The sequence below is a fragment of the Nannospalax galili genome, unplaced genomic scaffold (genome assembly GCF_000622305.1).
Source record: "Nannospalax galili isolate Female #2095 unplaced genomic scaffold, S.galili_v1.0 scaffold127, whole genome shotgun sequence".
Lineage (NCBI taxonomy): Eukaryota > Metazoa > Chordata > Mammalia > Rodentia > Spalacidae > Nannospalax > Nannospalax galili.
This window is the reverse complement of record NW_008360326.1, coordinates 1369760-1387971: the sequence shown is the minus strand read 5'-3', so window position 1 is coordinate 1387971 and position 18212 is coordinate 1369760. Positions and strand designations below refer to the sequence as shown.

The window sequence follows — 18212 nt, the reverse complement described above, 5'->3', positions numbered from 1 at the left end:
CCTGGACCTCGGGCCAATCGGCGCACGGTCGGCGGCTGCTGCGGCTGAGGGAGGGGCGGGGGAGTCGAGTCGGTCCCTCCTCCCCGGCTCGCAGGGCCTCGCGGGGGGCGGGAAGGGACTGTCCCATATAAACCCTGGCTCTTGGGGCTAGACCGCCCGCACCCGCCGCGCTGCACACGGGGAGGAGAGGGAGCCCCGGGCGCGAGCGGGGAAGAAGGAACCTGCAGCCACAACTTCGGGTCCTGTCCAGTTCTTGTGTCCCTCTCTCCGTCACCTTCCCCACCCCCTGTTCCCCTTCTTCGGTTCCCCGAGACTTTTTCCGCAGGTTGCAAAGGGAACCACACTTGGTGGCCACTTGCCTCCTGGGGAGGGCGACTCTCCTCCCAGCGACTCAAGATGCTCAGGGGTCCGGGACCCCGGCGGCTGCTGCTGCTGGCTGTCCTATGCCTGGGGACAGAGGTGCGCTGCGCGGAAGCGGCGAAGAGCAAGAGGCAGGCTCAGCAAATTGTGCAGCCCCAGTCCCCCGTGGCTGTTAGTCAAAGCAAGCGTGAGTATCAACGCCAGGCTGCAACTGGCTAGTGACCAGGATGGGTCCGACCTTGCGCCGGCTGAAGTTGGGGCTGAAGTTTTGCGCGCACGCGTGTACGTGAGTGCACGCTTTACTGAGAGAATCCTGCTGCGGACACAAAGGCTCTAGGTTTGAATAGGCTGGTTGGGGGTGGAGGGGTTCAGGAAAAAATAATGTATTGCAAGACAGGGACCTCCTCGGTCCCCCCACCCCCTCCGCCAGGTGCCCTAACAAATTCTCCACCCTCAGATCACCATTCTAGAATGAATCAAAACTTGCCTTTAACGAGAAAAGTGATATGTGCCTCTAAGGTTTCCATCTGAGATTAGTGTGGACCCCCTGCCCCTTATTTCTTTTGTTATTAAATAGTTGGTTAAATATTTTCTAAATGGGCATGGGAAAAGAACATCTAAACGGCTAGGGAGTTTCTGACCAACATAAAAGTTGCAATTGACTCAAATTGCTTTGGGGTTCCTGGAATTCTTCAGAGACTGGAATTACTCTTCCAGTTTTTCAAAGATATGCCTTCCCTTTACCTTAGCTAGAGAACTTTAAAAACTGTCTCCTTACCCCCCCCCCCACGTCTGTGTTTTGAGATGGTCTTACACTAACCAAGGCTAGCCTGGTACTTATTCCCTATGTAGTCCAGGCTGGAGTTCACCTTTGGGCAGTTCTCCCTCAGCCTTCAGAGTTGCTGGGATTATAGTCATGGTCACCACCACACCCAGCTAACAGTTTTCTTGCCTTATATTTTGTTAAGAGAATCAAAATCTCTTCTGTGTTTTAAAAATTAATTCCAATTATTTGCCTCTGAAAATGTTTCCCCTCCTTTGATAATAGTCTCTTGGCCAGATAGAAATGATATCACTTTATATCTTTTAGCTAAATTAAAAGATAAGATCTAAATATCCACTTACATAAGTAATGCTTAAGTCTTTGAATAGCTTGTTTTCATATCTGTGTTTTAGTAATCTTTCTGTATTTAACACTCAAGCTCAGCAATTCAGTTAACAAAGTTGAATAATTTGGAAAAAAAAGGGGAGGGATGGAAATGTAATAACTTTCCGCTTCAATTCTATACAGCTGGTTGTTTTGACAATGGAAAACATTATCAGATAAACCAACAATGGGAGCGCACCTACTTAGGCAATGCTTTGGTTTGTACCTGCTATGGAGGAAGCCGAGGTTTTAACTGTGAGAGTAAACCTGAACGTAAGTGGGGATATATTCCTAACTAGTTTCCAGAGTCTTCTGTTTGTTTTATTCTCTCAAAAGTTTTGATAAGAAAATGAAAGATTTTGCATGTGTTCCTTAAAAAGAAAACTTATAAGAGTTTTATTTATTAGAAAGTTATCCCAGACCTTTAACTCTCTAAGATGATGGGCCAAAACACACTTTGAGGCACCGTGTTGTAGAGTGATTTGTTAGCTGCAGTTCAATGAAAAACCACCAACCACATCTCAGACTTTTAAGCCCCTTGATGTTTCCTGTGAATTAGAGTAGTTCCTTCAGGGACACACTCCTGAGGTATGAGGAAAATAATTAGGGTTAACAAAGGCCAGTGCCTGCTGGAAGATGGGGAATCTGATTTGTTTGCTTTTCATGTGGACCTTGGTTTGATTTCCCCAGTCAGCCTGGAATCTGGAGTCCTCCTTTGCAGTCCAACCGGTCAGAGGATCATAGTTCTTGGTGTGGCTTTTTCCTGAGAATTCTTTACAAAAATGAATTTAGAGAACAAAGGAGAGCTTGTCAAAGGTCAAGAACTGTGGCCTGGTTTGAGCCTAGGTTAAAATTCGAACGGCTCATTTCACTTCCAACTTTCAGCCATGCTACTTGTAGAATGGAAAAGTGGGGTTTCCTTTGGAAGGGTTTGTAGGTTAAAAAAGCCTTTAATGTGTGTGAGGCTCACAGGGCCTTTTCCCCTCCACAGCTGAAGAGACTTGCTTTGACAAGTATACCGGGAACACTTACCGAGTGGGTGACACTTACGAGCGCCCTAAGGATTCCATGATCTGGGACTGCACCTGCATTGGGGCTGGGCGAGGGAGGATAAGCTGCACTATTGCAAGTAAGGAAGACTTTGTGTAACTTGATGGTTATCGTAAACATGATTTCTCTTGCCCTCTCTATCATTTTCTGTTACCCACAACGGGGCATTTCTTACTTTGGGATTTACCCCAATACCACATCATCTTATGTGCTCACCCAGCTAGCCCCTGTGCTTCTGGAAGACGAATCCAAGAGTGGAGGAGTCAGTGCGAAGATTTATGAGTGAGTACGTAGTGGAACCAGGTAGATCTTTTGGGTTCCATTTCAATAAGATGTGCTTAAAGGGCCTGTGCCATGGCTCAGTGGTTAAGAGCACTGGCTGCTTTATGCAGAGGACTCAGGTTTTAGTCCCAGCACCCACATGGTGACTAACAACCATCTGTAACTCCAGTTCCAGGGGATTTAGCATCCTCTTCTGGCCTTTGTGGGCACTGCATGCACCAGCGCATTTGCATACATGCAGAGAAACAGTCATACACATTAAAATAGTTTTTTTTTTTTTTAAATATGCTTAAGGGAGTTACCTATTTTAAATTACTTGGGCTTCTCCAAGCCAGACTGATCATGTGCATGTGCAGTGATTGGGAAGCATTCATGATGAGTGAACCAGCCATGTTTCCATTCTTGTTTGCCATGCAGTCTGGTTTTTTTTTTTTTTTTTTTTTTTTATAGTGAATAAGTTATCCCAGGAAATAGATCTATTTGCAAGGATAACACAGAATGATTGGCATGGTGTGTTTCCCAGGCACATGGAGTGCTGAACTGACTCCCATGAACTCTCGTGCAGCTAAGCAATCTTTCTAGAATGACCCACTGGGGTACCAGTATTTTCTAATAATCTGGCATTAAAAACAAACAAACACCCATGCACAAAACCATCCTTTGTATGTAAGTCCTTTTAAAGGCTCTAACCAAAAGAACAAAATCATCCCTTATGAACAGTCCTTATTCCCAACACTTAATGTTAGGTTTCTTGGCAAAGCTCAAGAATCAAAGGTTCACACTGTTTACAGTCCTGCAGACAATTCAGCCTGTGGATTTAATAATTTAAAAAATTATCAGGACTTCCACAGTTCTGAATATGTCTACTTGCTTTCCATCAAAGTGAAATTTGTGTCCGAGTGTAAAATGCAGGCTGTCTCTACTCCCAGAAATTGCCATGTTATGCCCCATGTGGCCTTTTCATTGAAGTAGTTCAGGCTCAGCCTGCTGTATGAGAGGAGGCCAGGCCTAGCAGCCTTTTTCTGTTTTAGAATCCAATTTCCTGGGATCTCCCTGGGAAACCATTATTTATGACCTCTTCTTTGCCATTCTGATTTCTCTGTGGTTTCCCTTTGTTCTTTAAACATGTAACTGAACTGATCCAGAGTGACCAGATCTGTGCCTTATTTTGGCTAACATAAGTACCTCCCTCAGGTAGAACATGAGACCACCCATCCCCCTTGATTCTCTGCCCCACTTTCTCCTAATATTTGCCTTTTATATTAAACAGATCGCTGCCATGAAGGTGGTCAGTCCTACAAGATTGGTGATACCTGGAGAAGACCACATGAGACTGGCGGTTACATGTTAGAATGTGTGTGCCTGGGAAATGGAAAAGGAGAATGGACCTGCAAACCCATAGGTGTGTGGCTCACAAGAATGTGGGTGGGGTGGGGGGGGATGCAGAGCTGTAATGTTAGATGGAGCCAAAATCACTTGTATGTGGACAGATCTGAATTCCAATGTAAAGATAAATGGGGATTTCAAATAATGAAATGCTATATGATCCCCAGTCTTTTAAAAAAATTATGTATTTTTATTTCATGTGTTTGAGTGTTGCCTGCATGTGTGTAAGTGCACCCATGTCATGCAATGCCTGCAGAGGTCAGAAGAGTGTGTTGGATTCCCTGGAAACTGGAGTTACAGACAGTTGTTAGCCATCATGTGGGTGCTGGGACTCGAATCTGGGTCCTCTGCAAGAGCAGCCAGTGCTCTTAACTGCTGAGCCATCTCTCCAGCTCCCAACCCCCAGTCTTTAAAAAATCAGATCCTTAAGTTCTAACTGCATGTAGAAATCTTAATTTTGTTTCACAACCACAAGGTAGAGCTGAAAAGATTTAAGAAGTATTTCCCTTGTTTGCATCTGATCTCGAATTTCTCCTTAGTCAAGACATAAGTTATATGAGAGGAAAAAAAATGACACTTTGCACACATTTCTTTGCTGGAATGCATTGACTGAAGCTCAAAATGGCATGTGCTCCCATCATACCTTGGTAATTTCTTTAGAAACAAACATTAAGTTTCTTTTGGCCTCAGCCTTAGTTGAATTCTATTATCCAAAGCTTTTTGGGTCTGTCCATTTATCATTCTCCAAATCAGACAGTGTGTATGTTTTAAATTTGTTTTGTCTTTACTTTTATAGATATTCAAATTCTAAACAGCTTTCTTCTTGTTTTATTTAGGCCATTCATAATTCATAATTGGTCATTCATCATTAAGATTGGAATTGTTAGAAATATAACTCAGTGGTAGAGCACGTGGTTAAGCAAGCATAAGAGTCTGGGTTCAGTCCCGGTATCACTTAGTAAATTAATGAATTTTAAAAAGATAGGAATGTTGCATATGTCACCACCTGCAGAGTATATACACTGATTCTTTTTACTCAAAATACTGGTGGGAAGCTTGGGACTGGCTGAAAATGCAGTCCATGTACTCATTAAGAGAACAGAGTTTGCTGCCAACTTGGCTTGAGGTTCTTTTAGTTTGGCTACTTACTATGTGCTTAGTTGCAGGGTGTGCCTTCCTCTCTAAACAGAGTGCCACTTAAAAAAATGTGGCTGGATTTTTGCTTACATGCTACGCTTTAAATTACAGGGAGATGGCATAATTTTAAATAACTTTTTTTCTGTTTGTCCTCCAATTTTTTCTACAGCTGAGAAATGTTTTGATCATGCGGCTGGGACTTCCTACGTTGTCGGGGAAACCTGGGAAAAGCCCTACCAGGGCTGGATGATGGTGGACTGTACTTGTCTGGGAGAAGGCAGTGGCCGTATCACTTGTTCCTCTAGAAGTATGTTTTAGCTTTTTATGTTGAAAGATTAGACCTGGTATTGCTTATTGGATTCCTAGAGAGAGAGTTGTAGTACTGTATTACTTAGAGGATAGCCAATATACCAACATGCTTTGATTTTTAGGATTTCAAGAAAAATTGTATAACCAATATATTTTGCTTTTTCTGAGAAGACTAAATAAGAGAGAGAAAAAATACACCAGTTCAATGATGTCTTAGGCAGCCAGCTACTAAAATGAGTCTTAGTGTTTATTCAAATGCTAAATGGGTCATCATAGACTAGAAGATTATCACTGAGCTATTTTTTAAGTACTAAGGGAAATTAATCATTAAAGTAACATGTAAATGAATCTTTTTTTTACTTGGAAAACTATTGACATGGAAAGGAAAGGCACAAGAGGTTTAGGTTTCCTTCTATGTTTGAAGTTTAAATACTGCTTATTCACAAAGCCACAACAAGAAAATCTGGTGAAAATAAAGTGTTCACTACCCCTCTAATAGGAAAGTGGGATTATTCATGGAAAATCATTGGTAACTAAAGCATCTTTGATCTCTGTGTTCATTTATTGGGCAAATGGACTCTTTATTAACCATTCTTGCTCTTATGCCACAATGTATTGTGGATTTAATTTCTTTGTTAATTAGGTATTATTCCAACTGCTGAGCCAGTAAACAAATGTGACTGATGTAGGCAAACACAAACAGACATGTCGCAAGAATAGAGGTTGAATTATTGGCAGTTGGGCTTTCTTCCCAGTTCCCTGCTGTAACCCCTTAGCCTCCCAGCACTGTCGCCATGATCCAGTGTCTCTGTTGAAACTCCTAGAGCTGTGCTTTGTAGGTGATAAATGCATGCAAACTTTCCTCATCTCTCAGACCTACTAAGCACCCTTTAAAGGATGACTGTTGTCCAATTCATATTTCCCTCCTTAGATTACCTTATACAAAATGAGTGCTTTCAAGTTTTCTTGGAATAAATGACTTTTATTTCAGAACCTTCTCTTAGTTTACTACTAGAAGAGTTTTAAATAATAGATAAGAGCTTGAATTAGATTTAAAAAAACATAATATTATTTATTATTTTGTGTGTAGAGGAGGGACACACATATGTAAGTTTGGAGGTCACTGGACACCTTGTGGAAGTTGGTCCTGGCCTACTATGTGGGTCCCAGTGATTGAACTCAGGTTGTCAGGCTTGGCAGCAAGCCCCTTTATCCACTGAGCCATCTTGGCAGCCCTGACTTAGTTTTCTAATTTGTCTTAAGCTACAATAGTCCACAAAAGTCTTGGAAGACTAAATACCATTACAATTTAAGTGCAAAAGATCTAATGAACCAATAAATTTGAAGGAATATTTGATCATTTTGCATGACATTTTTTTTGTTAGCAAAGAATTTGAATTTGGATGAACATTTTTGGTAGATAAATAATTAGGCTCAGGATATTCAGATTTGATTTAATTCATGCTTCAACAAATTCCAAAGCTGTTGTAAGTTTGAAACTTTACAAAAGGAACCTTGAAACCTGAGGCAGCAATTAAGGCTTCAAGCCAATCTCAGAAGGGACAGTAAGGACATTTGAGGCCAACTTCTTTACAGCACTAGTAAAATCCTTTGAAGGATTTTAACTATGAGATCATCAAAAGAGGCCATTTTGTTGATGATTTTTATTTACTTCATTTTTTTTTAAAGACAGTGTTTCATGTAGCCCAGGCTGGCCTAGAACTCAATCTGTAGCTGAGAATTACCTTGAAACTCCCGATGTTCCTGCCCCCACCTCCCAGGTGTTGGGTGCCTTTGTTAATGACTTTTAAAAATAGGTATTTTGGAGTAGGTTAAGAAAGCTGAACATTTTGCCCAAAGAAATTGATAGGCTACAGAAAGTGTTTACATAACAAGTGAAGAAAGGTGTGTTGCTATTATTTTATAGCTTCCTTGAAGCAATTGGCAAAGATCCCCTGAGACCTGCATACCTCTCTATTGTTTGAAGTGTTATAAAGAAAGTTTCCTATTGAAAAGAGGGCCATATTCCAAGAATTACTAGGAGAAAGCCTGGGAGAGACTTTGAAGGAAAAAGAATAGTCCGATGGCAGAGAATGAATTTGATCAAAGAAACAATGTAAAAAGTATTATTAGTTTCATGAAAAACACTAAAGTATTTTCAGCAAAGAGAGAGGTGGTGCTGGACTGGGTGACAGAACACCTTTACAAGTAAAAAAATGTAATCCCATCTGTCTAAAAATTAATCTCTGCAGCACCAGTACAGAGCATAAACATTACCCAAAGCTCACTTACTAGATTAAACTATGATATTCCTTTCTTAGGTTTGAAATGACCACTTGCCAAGTTCAACCTGATTAACATATTCGAACACTTCTCTTCCCAAACAGACAGATGCAATGACCAGGACACGAGGACATCCTACAGAATTGGAGACACCTGGAGCAAGAAGGACAACCGTGGAAACCTGCTGCAGTGCCTCTGCACGGGCAACGGCAGAGGGGAATGGAAGTGTGAGAGGCACGCATCTGCACAGAGCACATCAGCTGGTAAGCTGAAGCCTGGTGGGCTTGGACTGGGAACTAGCTTGACAGGCCACTTGAGGGTGATTTTATAGAGTTTCGGCTAAGAAACTGAAATCATTTACATATTTTTAGTTGTTAAAAAAATTTTAATGTCAACTTCCATATTTTGAAGAAAAATTTGAAAAATATAAATGCATCTTGTGGGGGGCAGTGAGTGAGAAATAAGTTCGGCTCTAAGAGATATAACAGCGGTATAAAAAAAAAAAAAACACTGAGGCTGGGGTGTAGCTCAGTAAAGTGCTTGCCTTGGAAGCCTGAGGACTTGAGTTCAATACCCAGAACCAAGAGAAAAGAAAGCCAGGCCTGATGAGGCTCACTTATAATCCCAGCACTAAGGAAATGGAGACAAGGATCTTGGGCTCACTGGCCAACCAGCCTAGCCTACTTGGTGAGTTCAGGTCAATGAGAGACTCTGTTTAAAAAGCAAGGTGAATGGCTGCGGAGGAACGATAACCAAGACTGACCTCTGGTCTTCCCATGCATATGTACCTGCACACACATGTATTAGCCCTCACACATAAATAGTAAATGAGGTTGTGGCTCAGTAGTACAGTACATGCTTAGCATGACCCCAAGGCTCTGAGTTCAATTCCCAGCACCAAAACAAACAATAATAATTTTTTTAATTTAAAAGAATATAAAATTAATAATTTGTGGTATAAGAAAAGATTTGGGGAAGTTCAGGAGGTGGCTCAGTGGGAGCCAGGCTCAATTCCCAGCACCCACATGGTCGCTAACAACTATCCGTAACTCCAGTTCCTAAGGGAATCTGACTCCCTCTTCTGACCTACGTGGTCATTTCATGACGTGGGCGCACTTACATACATGCAGGCAATATACCCATACACATAAAATTTAAAAAATAATAAAAATTAAAAAAAAAAAGGAAATCAAAGGGCCAGGGGAGATGGCTTGGTAGATAAAGTACTTGGTTGATAAACATAAAGACTGGATTTTGGATCCCCAGGACCCATGTAAATGCCAGGGACTGAGAATGCTCAGTTCATAGAGTGCATGCCTACCATGCACAAAGCCCTAGGTTGATTCCAAGTACCAAATCAAACTGATGTGGTGGTGCAAGCTTATAGTCCTAGGGTTTAGGAAGTGGAGGTAGGAGGATCAGAAGTTCAAGGCCATATTTGGACACAGTGAGGGGATGCCTTCCCCTATTATTATGCTTATATATTTTCATCTAGATTTTACTACATGATGCTCCAGCCTTATTACTTCGCCTCTAAGCAAGCAATTATTTATTGAATATTAATTAGATTTTTCTTCTTTAGATGACATTTTATCCTGACCAAATACTTATGAAAGCAAGCAGGGTTAGATTTGATGGTATCTACATTATTTACTGATTATCATTAGTAGAATAGCTGTTGACCAAAGCAAGGAAAAGAAAAGAAAGAAAACGAAATTACAAATATCAATCTACTGAAATAGATTAAGGATTAATTTGGGAATTAAACAGGGAGAACAATAAATAGTAACTACTTTGATGATGTTACTAATGTACTGAGATATTTCACTGTTCAAAAGGGTTTGAAAAACACTTAACACAGCCTGTTCTATGTGCCTTTACGTTCCTCTGCATTGTGACTCATGAGGCACACTGCGTGGAGACAGGGCTGACTCCTCAGTGTATTTGACCCCATTGACATCCTCTATTTGTGAAGCATCTTTGGGTCCTTGTGCTCAACAACACTGAGGATGATGCTGGATTCACTTGATCAGTCATTCCACTGTCAGTCTCAATGATGCTGAAAGGGTGTGGGCTTCGGAAAGACAGATTTCCAAAAGTTCCAAGAGATGGCACATTCTGTTATTATTATCAGTAGAAACTTTTCTAAAGAGGACTGATTGGTTTTAGGAATACACACACACACACACACACACACACACACACACACACACACTACAAATAATTCTGCTGAGAAAATACAGGAAGAGGGATACCTTTTAGGGCACCCTCCAGTGAGCATAGTTTCAGGGAAGACAGGATGTCTGCTTTTGACTGGAAGAGTTTCTCAGGAAGAGGAAGGCCCATGCATGTTGAGTTTATGAGAGCTGTAAGAGAGGAAAAAGAAGGCAGACCACTTCAGGTGGAGGGAGATCAGTGAGGGCAAGACAGAAGCATAGCACCCAGGAATAAAGGAGCAGGTCAGTGGACGGAGGCTTAGAGTGAGGATGAGAAAGACCAGAAGCCAGTTGGAAGGGCGCCATGGAGAATTGTGAGCTCCTTGAACACAAGCTTCCTGGCCTGATGAGGGTTTGTTGGAAGTATCTGCTCGGTTGTGTGCAGAATAATGTCTGTCACTTAGATATCTTATGCTGGTAGCTCAAGTGAGACTATTTGGTACAGTCTTATGGATGACTTCTTGGGCTGAATGCAAAAGCTGAAACTTGGAATGGGAGGAACATTTCTTAAAGTTCCAAGTCAGTAATGATGTGGATTTCAGAGTGATGCCTGTGAGATCCCGAAGGCCGAGACTCCAGACCTCATGACTTCTCTTTTCTAATTTCATGACTTCCATGCTCTTAGGATCGGGCTCCTATACAGAAGTTCGACCGGCTGTTTACCAACCCCAGACTCACCCCCAGCCTGCTCCATACGGCCACTGTGTCACGGATAGTGGTGTGGTCTACTCTGTGGGGATGCAGTGGCTGAAGACACAAGGGAATAAGCAAATGCTCTGCACCTGCCTGGGCAATGGAGTCAGCTGTCAGGAGACAGGTATGAGTTATTTCTGCAAACAGTCACAACAGTGAATTCATTATTATGTTTACCTTTTGCAATGTCATATTTATTTTTTTTTAAATATAAAGCAAGCCAGTATGGTAGTATATACCTTTAATCCCAGCACTGGGGAAGCAGAGGCAAGCGAAGTTAGGAAGAGGTAGGAGGCCAACCTGGTCTACATTACAAGCTTCAACCCAGCCAGAGTTACATGGTAAGACCATGTCTCAGAAAAATAAGCAAAGCAAAACAAAAAACCAGTAAAGCAATGAAACCATAAAAGTTTATAACCTTACTTCTCTGTGATGGAAAGCATAATATTTGATATATTTTCTTCCAATTTTTAAAATTTGTACACTTTTCTCCCTATCATGGGGCTCAAACTGCTTTGTATTATTTTTTTGTCAGAAATGTTGTATAAGATCATTAGTATCTGAATCCCTAGTAAGGTACTCTAAATTTCAATTTTCAGTGGCTTTGGGTTATAGATGGCTTTCAACAACCCAAGGCATTTCTTCTGAGCTACAAGCATTTCAAACTTGTTAATTTTTTTTTTCTAAAAAGAGAACATGAAGTTGGGAAGGTGGGGATGGGGGTTTGCTCTGGAAGGAGCTGGGGGAAGGGGTATGATCAAAATACTTTGTATGAAACGCTCTAAATTTCAATTTTCAGTGGCTTTGGGTTATAGATGGCTTTCAACAACCCAAGGCATTTCTTCTGAGCTACAAGCATTTCAAACTTGTTAATTTTTTTTTTCTAAAAAGAGAACATGAAGTTGGGAAGGTGGGGATGGGGGTTTGCTCTGGAAGGAGCTGGGGGAAGGGGTATGATCAAAATACTTTGTATGAAACGCTCAACTAATTAATAAAATATTTCTAAAAGAAAAAAGATTTTCTTAGAATACCCTCATACTATTTCTTATGACCCAAACATAAGCATGCATATCTCCCCATCATTTGATCCATAATTTACATGTATTAATATAGATTTACAAATGGAGAAACTGAGTCATGGAAGCAGAAGTGGCGATCAGTGGCATTAACAAGAGCTTAGGGCCATGGCTTAATCCTAAACAGTAATGCATTTTAACTGAAATTAACCAGATGATTCTCTGTCTTCCCAGCTTGATCCTTCAATGGCCCAAACCCAGTCTCATTTAAATTAGAAATGTGCTACCACTGGTGGGAGGATTAGCTCTTTTGACTGAAACTCTTGGTTATGCTTGTAGCTGTGACCCAGACTTACGGTGGCAATTCCAATGGGGAGCCCTGTGTCCTCCCGTTCACCTACAATGGCAGGACCTTCTACTCATGTACCACAGAAGGGCGGCAAGATGGACATCTGTGGTGCAGCACGACTTCAAATTACGAGCAGGACCAGAAGTATTCTTTCTGTACAGACCACACTGGTAAGTGTCCCAGGAGAACCAGAGCAACCAGGAAAACCCCTTCTGTTTGCTAGCAGGCAAATCATTAATTGTGAGGCTGCTCAAGAAACTCACTTTTGATCTGTTTGGACCCGAGAGACACAGTGTAATTCTGCAGCAGAGGCTCTTTCCATGTCTCTCAGCACCACTGGGAAATGACACCAAAGGAAAAGCCCTGAGGTTTGATTATTTTGACTCATAGAGATTATGATATGATTAAAGACACTCACATATTGACATCAGTGGATGATTCCACAGAGCCCCCGAACACACAGGATTGAAATGTCTGAGTAGTGCCTTTGCTTATCTTCTGGTTAAAACCGTATTTTACACAAAGCTATCATTTAGTCTTTTTTTTTTCCCCTTCTTGGCTGGGAAAATGAGAGAACATGAGATTTAAATCTATTTTGAAGGTGAAGATGAAAATCCTCTAAGAAGCTTAGGACTATACTAACATATCTTTTATTCTGGGATAGGCACTCTGGGAATTAGCAGCAGGAACCTGGCTCTAAGTTTTTTCATAGTCAATCCCCACGGTACACTCCAAAGCTCAGCCGTAATCTGCCTATTTGTATGTTGTCTTGTGTAGTTTTGGTTCAGACTCGAGGTGGAAATTCCAATGGTGCCTTATGCCACTTCCCCTTCCTGTACAACAACCGCAATTACACCGACTGTACTTCTGAGGGCAGGAGGGACAACATGAAGTGGTGTGGAACTACTCAGAATTATGATGCTGACCAGAAGTTTGGATTCTGCCCTATGGCTGGTGAGAGGAAGCCCTTTGGGTTATCTATATGGACCACCACTTATGGAGCAAAGATAGATTAGTGGCCTCTTATTCTTACTTTTCTTCTTAACATAGTTTGAAAAAGAAAAATGCGTAATGTGTGTGTATTATGTCTTATATAAATCCAGATGACTGTTTACCAATAGCAATGATTATTGGTATGCTTTTAAAATCCCATTGAGCTTTAATCCCAAGCACTTGGGAGACAGAGGCAAGCAGATCTCTGTGAGTTCAAGGCCAGCCTGGTCAACATAGTGAATATCAGATCGGTCAGGGCTATATAGTAAGACCCTGCTTCAAAGATAGATAATAAATAAATAAACACATAATTAATCAAGTCCAATGACATGATTAAATATAAAAAACTCAAACACAAAATACTTTTAAAAATTTCATAAGTATATGAATATAAATCACAAAGATGTATCTTTAAAATAACCTGACTGTGGTTGTCAATAACAGACCTACACTTATTGATACATGATCGGTTTGACTGGCGTCAGCTCTTGCAGTTAGTAAGTACCAAAATGATCAAAACAAGTCAGAAAATTTGTTTTCTGACAGGTACAGAATTGTTTTTGTTAAGTCCCTAGTTTACCTGAATGAAAGTAAGAGGAAGCCGGTACTGGTTATTTTGCTTTCAAATTTCAAGAGCCCTTCAGATGACATTCAATTTTCCAGTTGTAGAAGCAGGATAACAGGCAAGGAAACACTTTACGCTTTCATTTTTCTCATTTCAACAAAAGATACGTTGGTTCTTTTAGGATGGAGAGTCACTTTAACTCACAATTGTGTGCTCAACCCCATAGCTTTCCTTTGAGCTAGAATAAATTGGAATAGGCAAAGTTATGCAGCTGTTGTCAAATCCAGTCCTGTAGCTCAATGGGAATCAATTGGATGAATGTATGGAGTTACCTTAGTCTAGATTTTGTAGCCCTTCCTACATTTCCTTCCTGTATTTCACCTTTGGACTGTGTTTCCTCCCCAGAAAGTTTGAAACTCTCCACCTCCACCCAGCAGCTCTTAGGTATCTCTGAGGCATGCAAGGCTTCTTCCCAAGTTCCTAGGATGACCAAATTAGACTGATAACTTTGTATGCATATTAGTTTGGACCTTGCGATCAGTTATCAAGTGTATTTCTTATCTACTTCTAAATAGCCCATGAGGAGATCTGCACAACCAGTGAAGGGGTCATGTATCGCATTGGAGATCAGTGGGATAAGCAGCATGACATGGGCCACATGATGAGGTGCACGTGTGTTGGGAACGGTCGTGGGGAATGGACCTGTGTCGCCTACTCCCAGCTCCGAGGTATGCTGCCTTACTGATGAAGATATTTCAGAGAACAGGGAGACAGGCATCCATGTGAAAACGTACTTGCCAAGAGTTGAGAAACAAAGTTTTTCATTCTCAGCAGCCAGTTGAGAAAAGCTGGCAAGTGAGTCTAGTATATCGGGTTCTGAAACTTTCCCAGGATGAGGGCAAGCCAAAGGGTGACTTCCAAGTGTAGGGCACCCACCATCCTTTTGCCATTAGGTTATGCCATGCATTTATGTCTAGAAAGGATCAGATCATTTCTGTAAAGGAAAAGGTCTTGGCTCTTCAAACACCAGATCCTTGCAGAGCCAAATTTAGGAAGACAAATACTTAGAACAATTAATGTCCTTTGCTCAAATTAGTTTTTCCCCCTTGAACTCAGATATGTAATATTATGAGTTGTTTTTATTTAAAAAAAATTTCAGTTTTCCATTTCTTTGACTGAAAAGTAATAGGTAGAACTCTGAGCTATGTGGTAAATAGTCCACATAGCTAGTCTATAGATGCTGCCCTGGACTTACTGCTTTTATGGAATTCAATGGGTAAAGCGGTCTACAAGTAATTGTTATTACTTAGGATACTGCAGAGCTGAAAGGAACCTTAATACAGTGTGCAAAACAACCCCTCTTTTTATAGATGAGAAAGTGGGGACCTGAGACAATGTTTTGTGATTTTTTTTTTTTTCAGGACTTCTCAGGAGAATGAAGGATAAAATTAACCTATTTTTTAAAAAAACTTCTCAAACACCGTAGATGTCATTTTTATTTCCCCAATACAAATATTTTTTCCCTCCTTCCTATTCCAGAAAGCAGACCACAACATCATGCTATATGCTACATAAATTTCTCCAATCATCTTGTGATAAGCAAAAATTTAAATGAGGGGCTGGAGAGATGGCTCGGTGGTTAAGAACACTGGGTGCTCTTACAGAGGACCTAGGTTCAATTCCCAGCACCCACATGGTGGCTAACAACTCTCTGTATATAACTCTCGTTCCAGGGGAATCTGACACCACTGACACAGGTACACTTACATACATGCAGGCGATACACTCATACACATAAAATGGAAATAATAAAATATTAAAAAATTTAAATGAAATGATTAACTAAGTGAAACAAACATTTGTTGTAAAATTAGTTTTTTTATAGGAAGCTATATTAACACAATTTTTAGTTGTATAGACCATGATCCTTGACAATTAGAAGTCTATAAGGCACAATAGGGAAGTTGCAAAAGTTGTATCATTAAGCTTGGATAAAGTGTATCCTATGCCAGTAGAAAAGGTACTTTAGTAGACCTTGATTTTGAAAAACAAAATTTCTTAATATTTCATCAGTGAAAGTTCTTCACCTATCCAACTGTTTCCTGAACAGATCAGTGCATTGTTGATGACATCACTTACAATGTGAACGACACATTCCACAAACGTCATGAGGAGGGACACATGCTGAACTGTACCTGCTTTGGTCAGGGTCGGGGCAGATGGAAGTGTGACCCTATCGGTAAGTAGCTGCCTTTGCTGGGATGGTTTTAGCTGCCATGTAGGATGGTTAGCCAGCTTTGGATGTGCTGCCAGGCTGAATTTACTCTTTCACTTGATTCATTGGTCTGCAGAGAGCTTTGTAAAGTTGCGTTCTCTCATCAGGGGCCAAGGGTATAATCTCTGTGCTGTCCATCATCTTTTTGTTCCTGTTGAATTTGGTGATAAGTGTCATTTTATTTCATTTGAGTGGAGTTAGTTCTTCGGTTCTGAAATAAAAAAGGAACTTTCTTTTATTGACCACAGGCATAGGACTGTCAGTAAATACCTCCCTCTGAAACACCTTTTTGGCTATTATTGTAGATAGAGCTGAGCAAACAATGAAGCTTCAGCCTTAAAAGAACCATATTACCAGAAACCAGTGTTTAATATAATCAATTAATATTCCTTTACTGAAGAACTGAAGCAGGCAGGTTGTTGCTCATTGAGAAAACAAACTGATCCTAGTAATTTGTTTGTCCTGGCAGAGCCTAAGGGGTTTTCTTAGAAGCAACTCATACTTAAAATATAACTCATTAATTAATGTAAAACTGGCTCCTGAATTTTGAAGCAATATATAAAATGAAGTCATCGTGGAACTTTTCCTTGCTATTCAAATGGTAAATTATTTTCACTGATGTGGGTAAAATGCAGTATCTAATTTTTAAAATTTAATATTCATACTATCGATATATACTGAAATTTTAATCTTTACATTTTTAATTAGAATTTGTTTTTAAAAAACTAAATATGCCTCCCAATAGGTACATTTTATTTTTTACTACTAATTTCCTTTTAAGGTAAAGATGTGTACAAAATATTATGTTAAGATTTGGAAGATGGGTCAGTCAACAAAGTACCTGCCATAAAAACACAGGACCCAAGTTTGGTTCCCCAAAGTCATTGTAAAAATCTGGGCATGGCAGCTGGTGCCTACAACCCCAATCTTGGGGGATAGAGTCAGGTGGATCCCTGAAGCCCATTCACTAAGCAGCCTAACCAAATTGATGAGCTTTAGGTACAGTGAAAAACCTTGCCTCAAAAAATAAAGATGGAGAGTGACTGAGTTGAAGTAGAACTCAGACCCTCCCCCATGTACAAATATCCACATGCACATATGCACACACTACACACATACACAACGCCATACACATATACCCACAAATACTACTTTAACTCCATATATTCCTAAGAAGAGTGGCAAGTTTTTGTTCAAAATTTTAAGAACATATGATCTATCACTACAGTTAAGTCTGTTGCTTTAAGTCTTTGAGGCTATTTTAATCTCTTCCTTGTGTGGATTCTAGACCAGTGCCAGGATTCAGAAACCAGGACGTTTTACCAGATTGGTGACTCTTGGGAGAAGTTTGTACACGGTGTGAGATACCAGTGCTACTGCTACGGCCGTGGCATTGGAGAGTGGCACTGCCAGCCTCTGCAGACCTACGCAGGTAAGCAGTGCCGAGACCTAGGACTAAACTGTGGATGGTGTTAATAATGGGAAAGCACCAGTGTACATTAATATACTGGAGCCCAAGCTGGGGGTCCTTCTCTGTCTCTTCCTTCTTTGTGTCTCTTAAATTTTTGACTAAAATGGTTTTCCTTCCTCTGCTCTCCATCAAGAACAGGTACTAAAGGCTATGAAAAGGTGCTTTCAATTTTGCATTTGGCATTGTAGACTATTCCTTTAGGTGAAAACGCCCTACCTCATTTTATCTCATTTAAACATAGAAATAGAAGCCATAAGGAAACTTGGGCTGAAAGTAAAGGTTGAGGGTTTTACATTCTTGTTCTTAAGCCACAGTTTCACAGAGGGAGGGCATGAAGTGATGTATGAGGTAGGCGTGTGTTCACTGCCATCGAAGCCCTCTTTGTGTCATATGTCATTTGTTTAGTGAGATGGACTGTGGAGCAAAGTATCTGGAGTTGAGTAACTTGGTCAACTTACTGCCCACGCAGTTCAAACACCCCAAAGTATTTATTGCTGTTTTGCCTTTTTTAGGTCACAAAGACATCTTGTCTAGCTGTAGGGATTCTTAATTCATTTGTGAGAGAAACATCTTTAAAATTCACTGAGTGACTATAATGACCCATGTTGGATTATGACAGCTATTTCAGCAAACACTCTAAGATTTCCATTAATTTCATTTATTTATTTTTAACTTATCAT

General features: G+C 40.6%; 1 protein-coding gene across 12 annotated transcripts in view; it reads left to right on the top strand.

Moving 5' to 3' along the window:
- The first annotated feature begins 139 nt into the window (after positions 1–139).
- Fn1 (fibronectin 1) overlaps positions 140–18212 on the top strand; it is a 71562-nt gene continuing 53489 nt past the window's right edge. For 7 of the 12 annotated variants that reach the window (XM_008825672.3, XM_008825669.3, XM_008825674.3 and 4 more), the window contains exons 1-12: positions 141–547; positions 1652–1780; positions 2499–2636; positions 4110–4241; positions 5532–5669; positions 8059–8217; positions 10796–10987; positions 12219–12398; positions 13006–13182; positions 14362–14514; positions 15897–16025; positions 17350–17493. In XM_008825672.3, coding sequence (XP_008823894.1) covers positions 397–547; positions 1652–1780; positions 2499–2636; positions 4110–4241; positions 5532–5669; positions 8059–8217; positions 10796–10987; positions 12219–12398; positions 13006–13182; positions 14362–14514; positions 15897–16025; positions 17350–17493 — 1822 coding nt within the window. In that variant the 5' untranslated portion in view covers positions 141–396. Of the gene's footprint in view, positions 548–1651; positions 1781–2498; positions 2637–4109; positions 4242–5531; positions 5670–8058; positions 8218–10795; positions 10988–12218; positions 12399–13005; positions 13183–14361; positions 14515–15896; positions 16026–17349; positions 17494–18212 lie in introns of all 12 variants that reach the window. The other 5 variants (XM_017796259.2, XM_029560005.1, XM_017796257.2 and 2 more) reach the window with 1 other exon arrangement.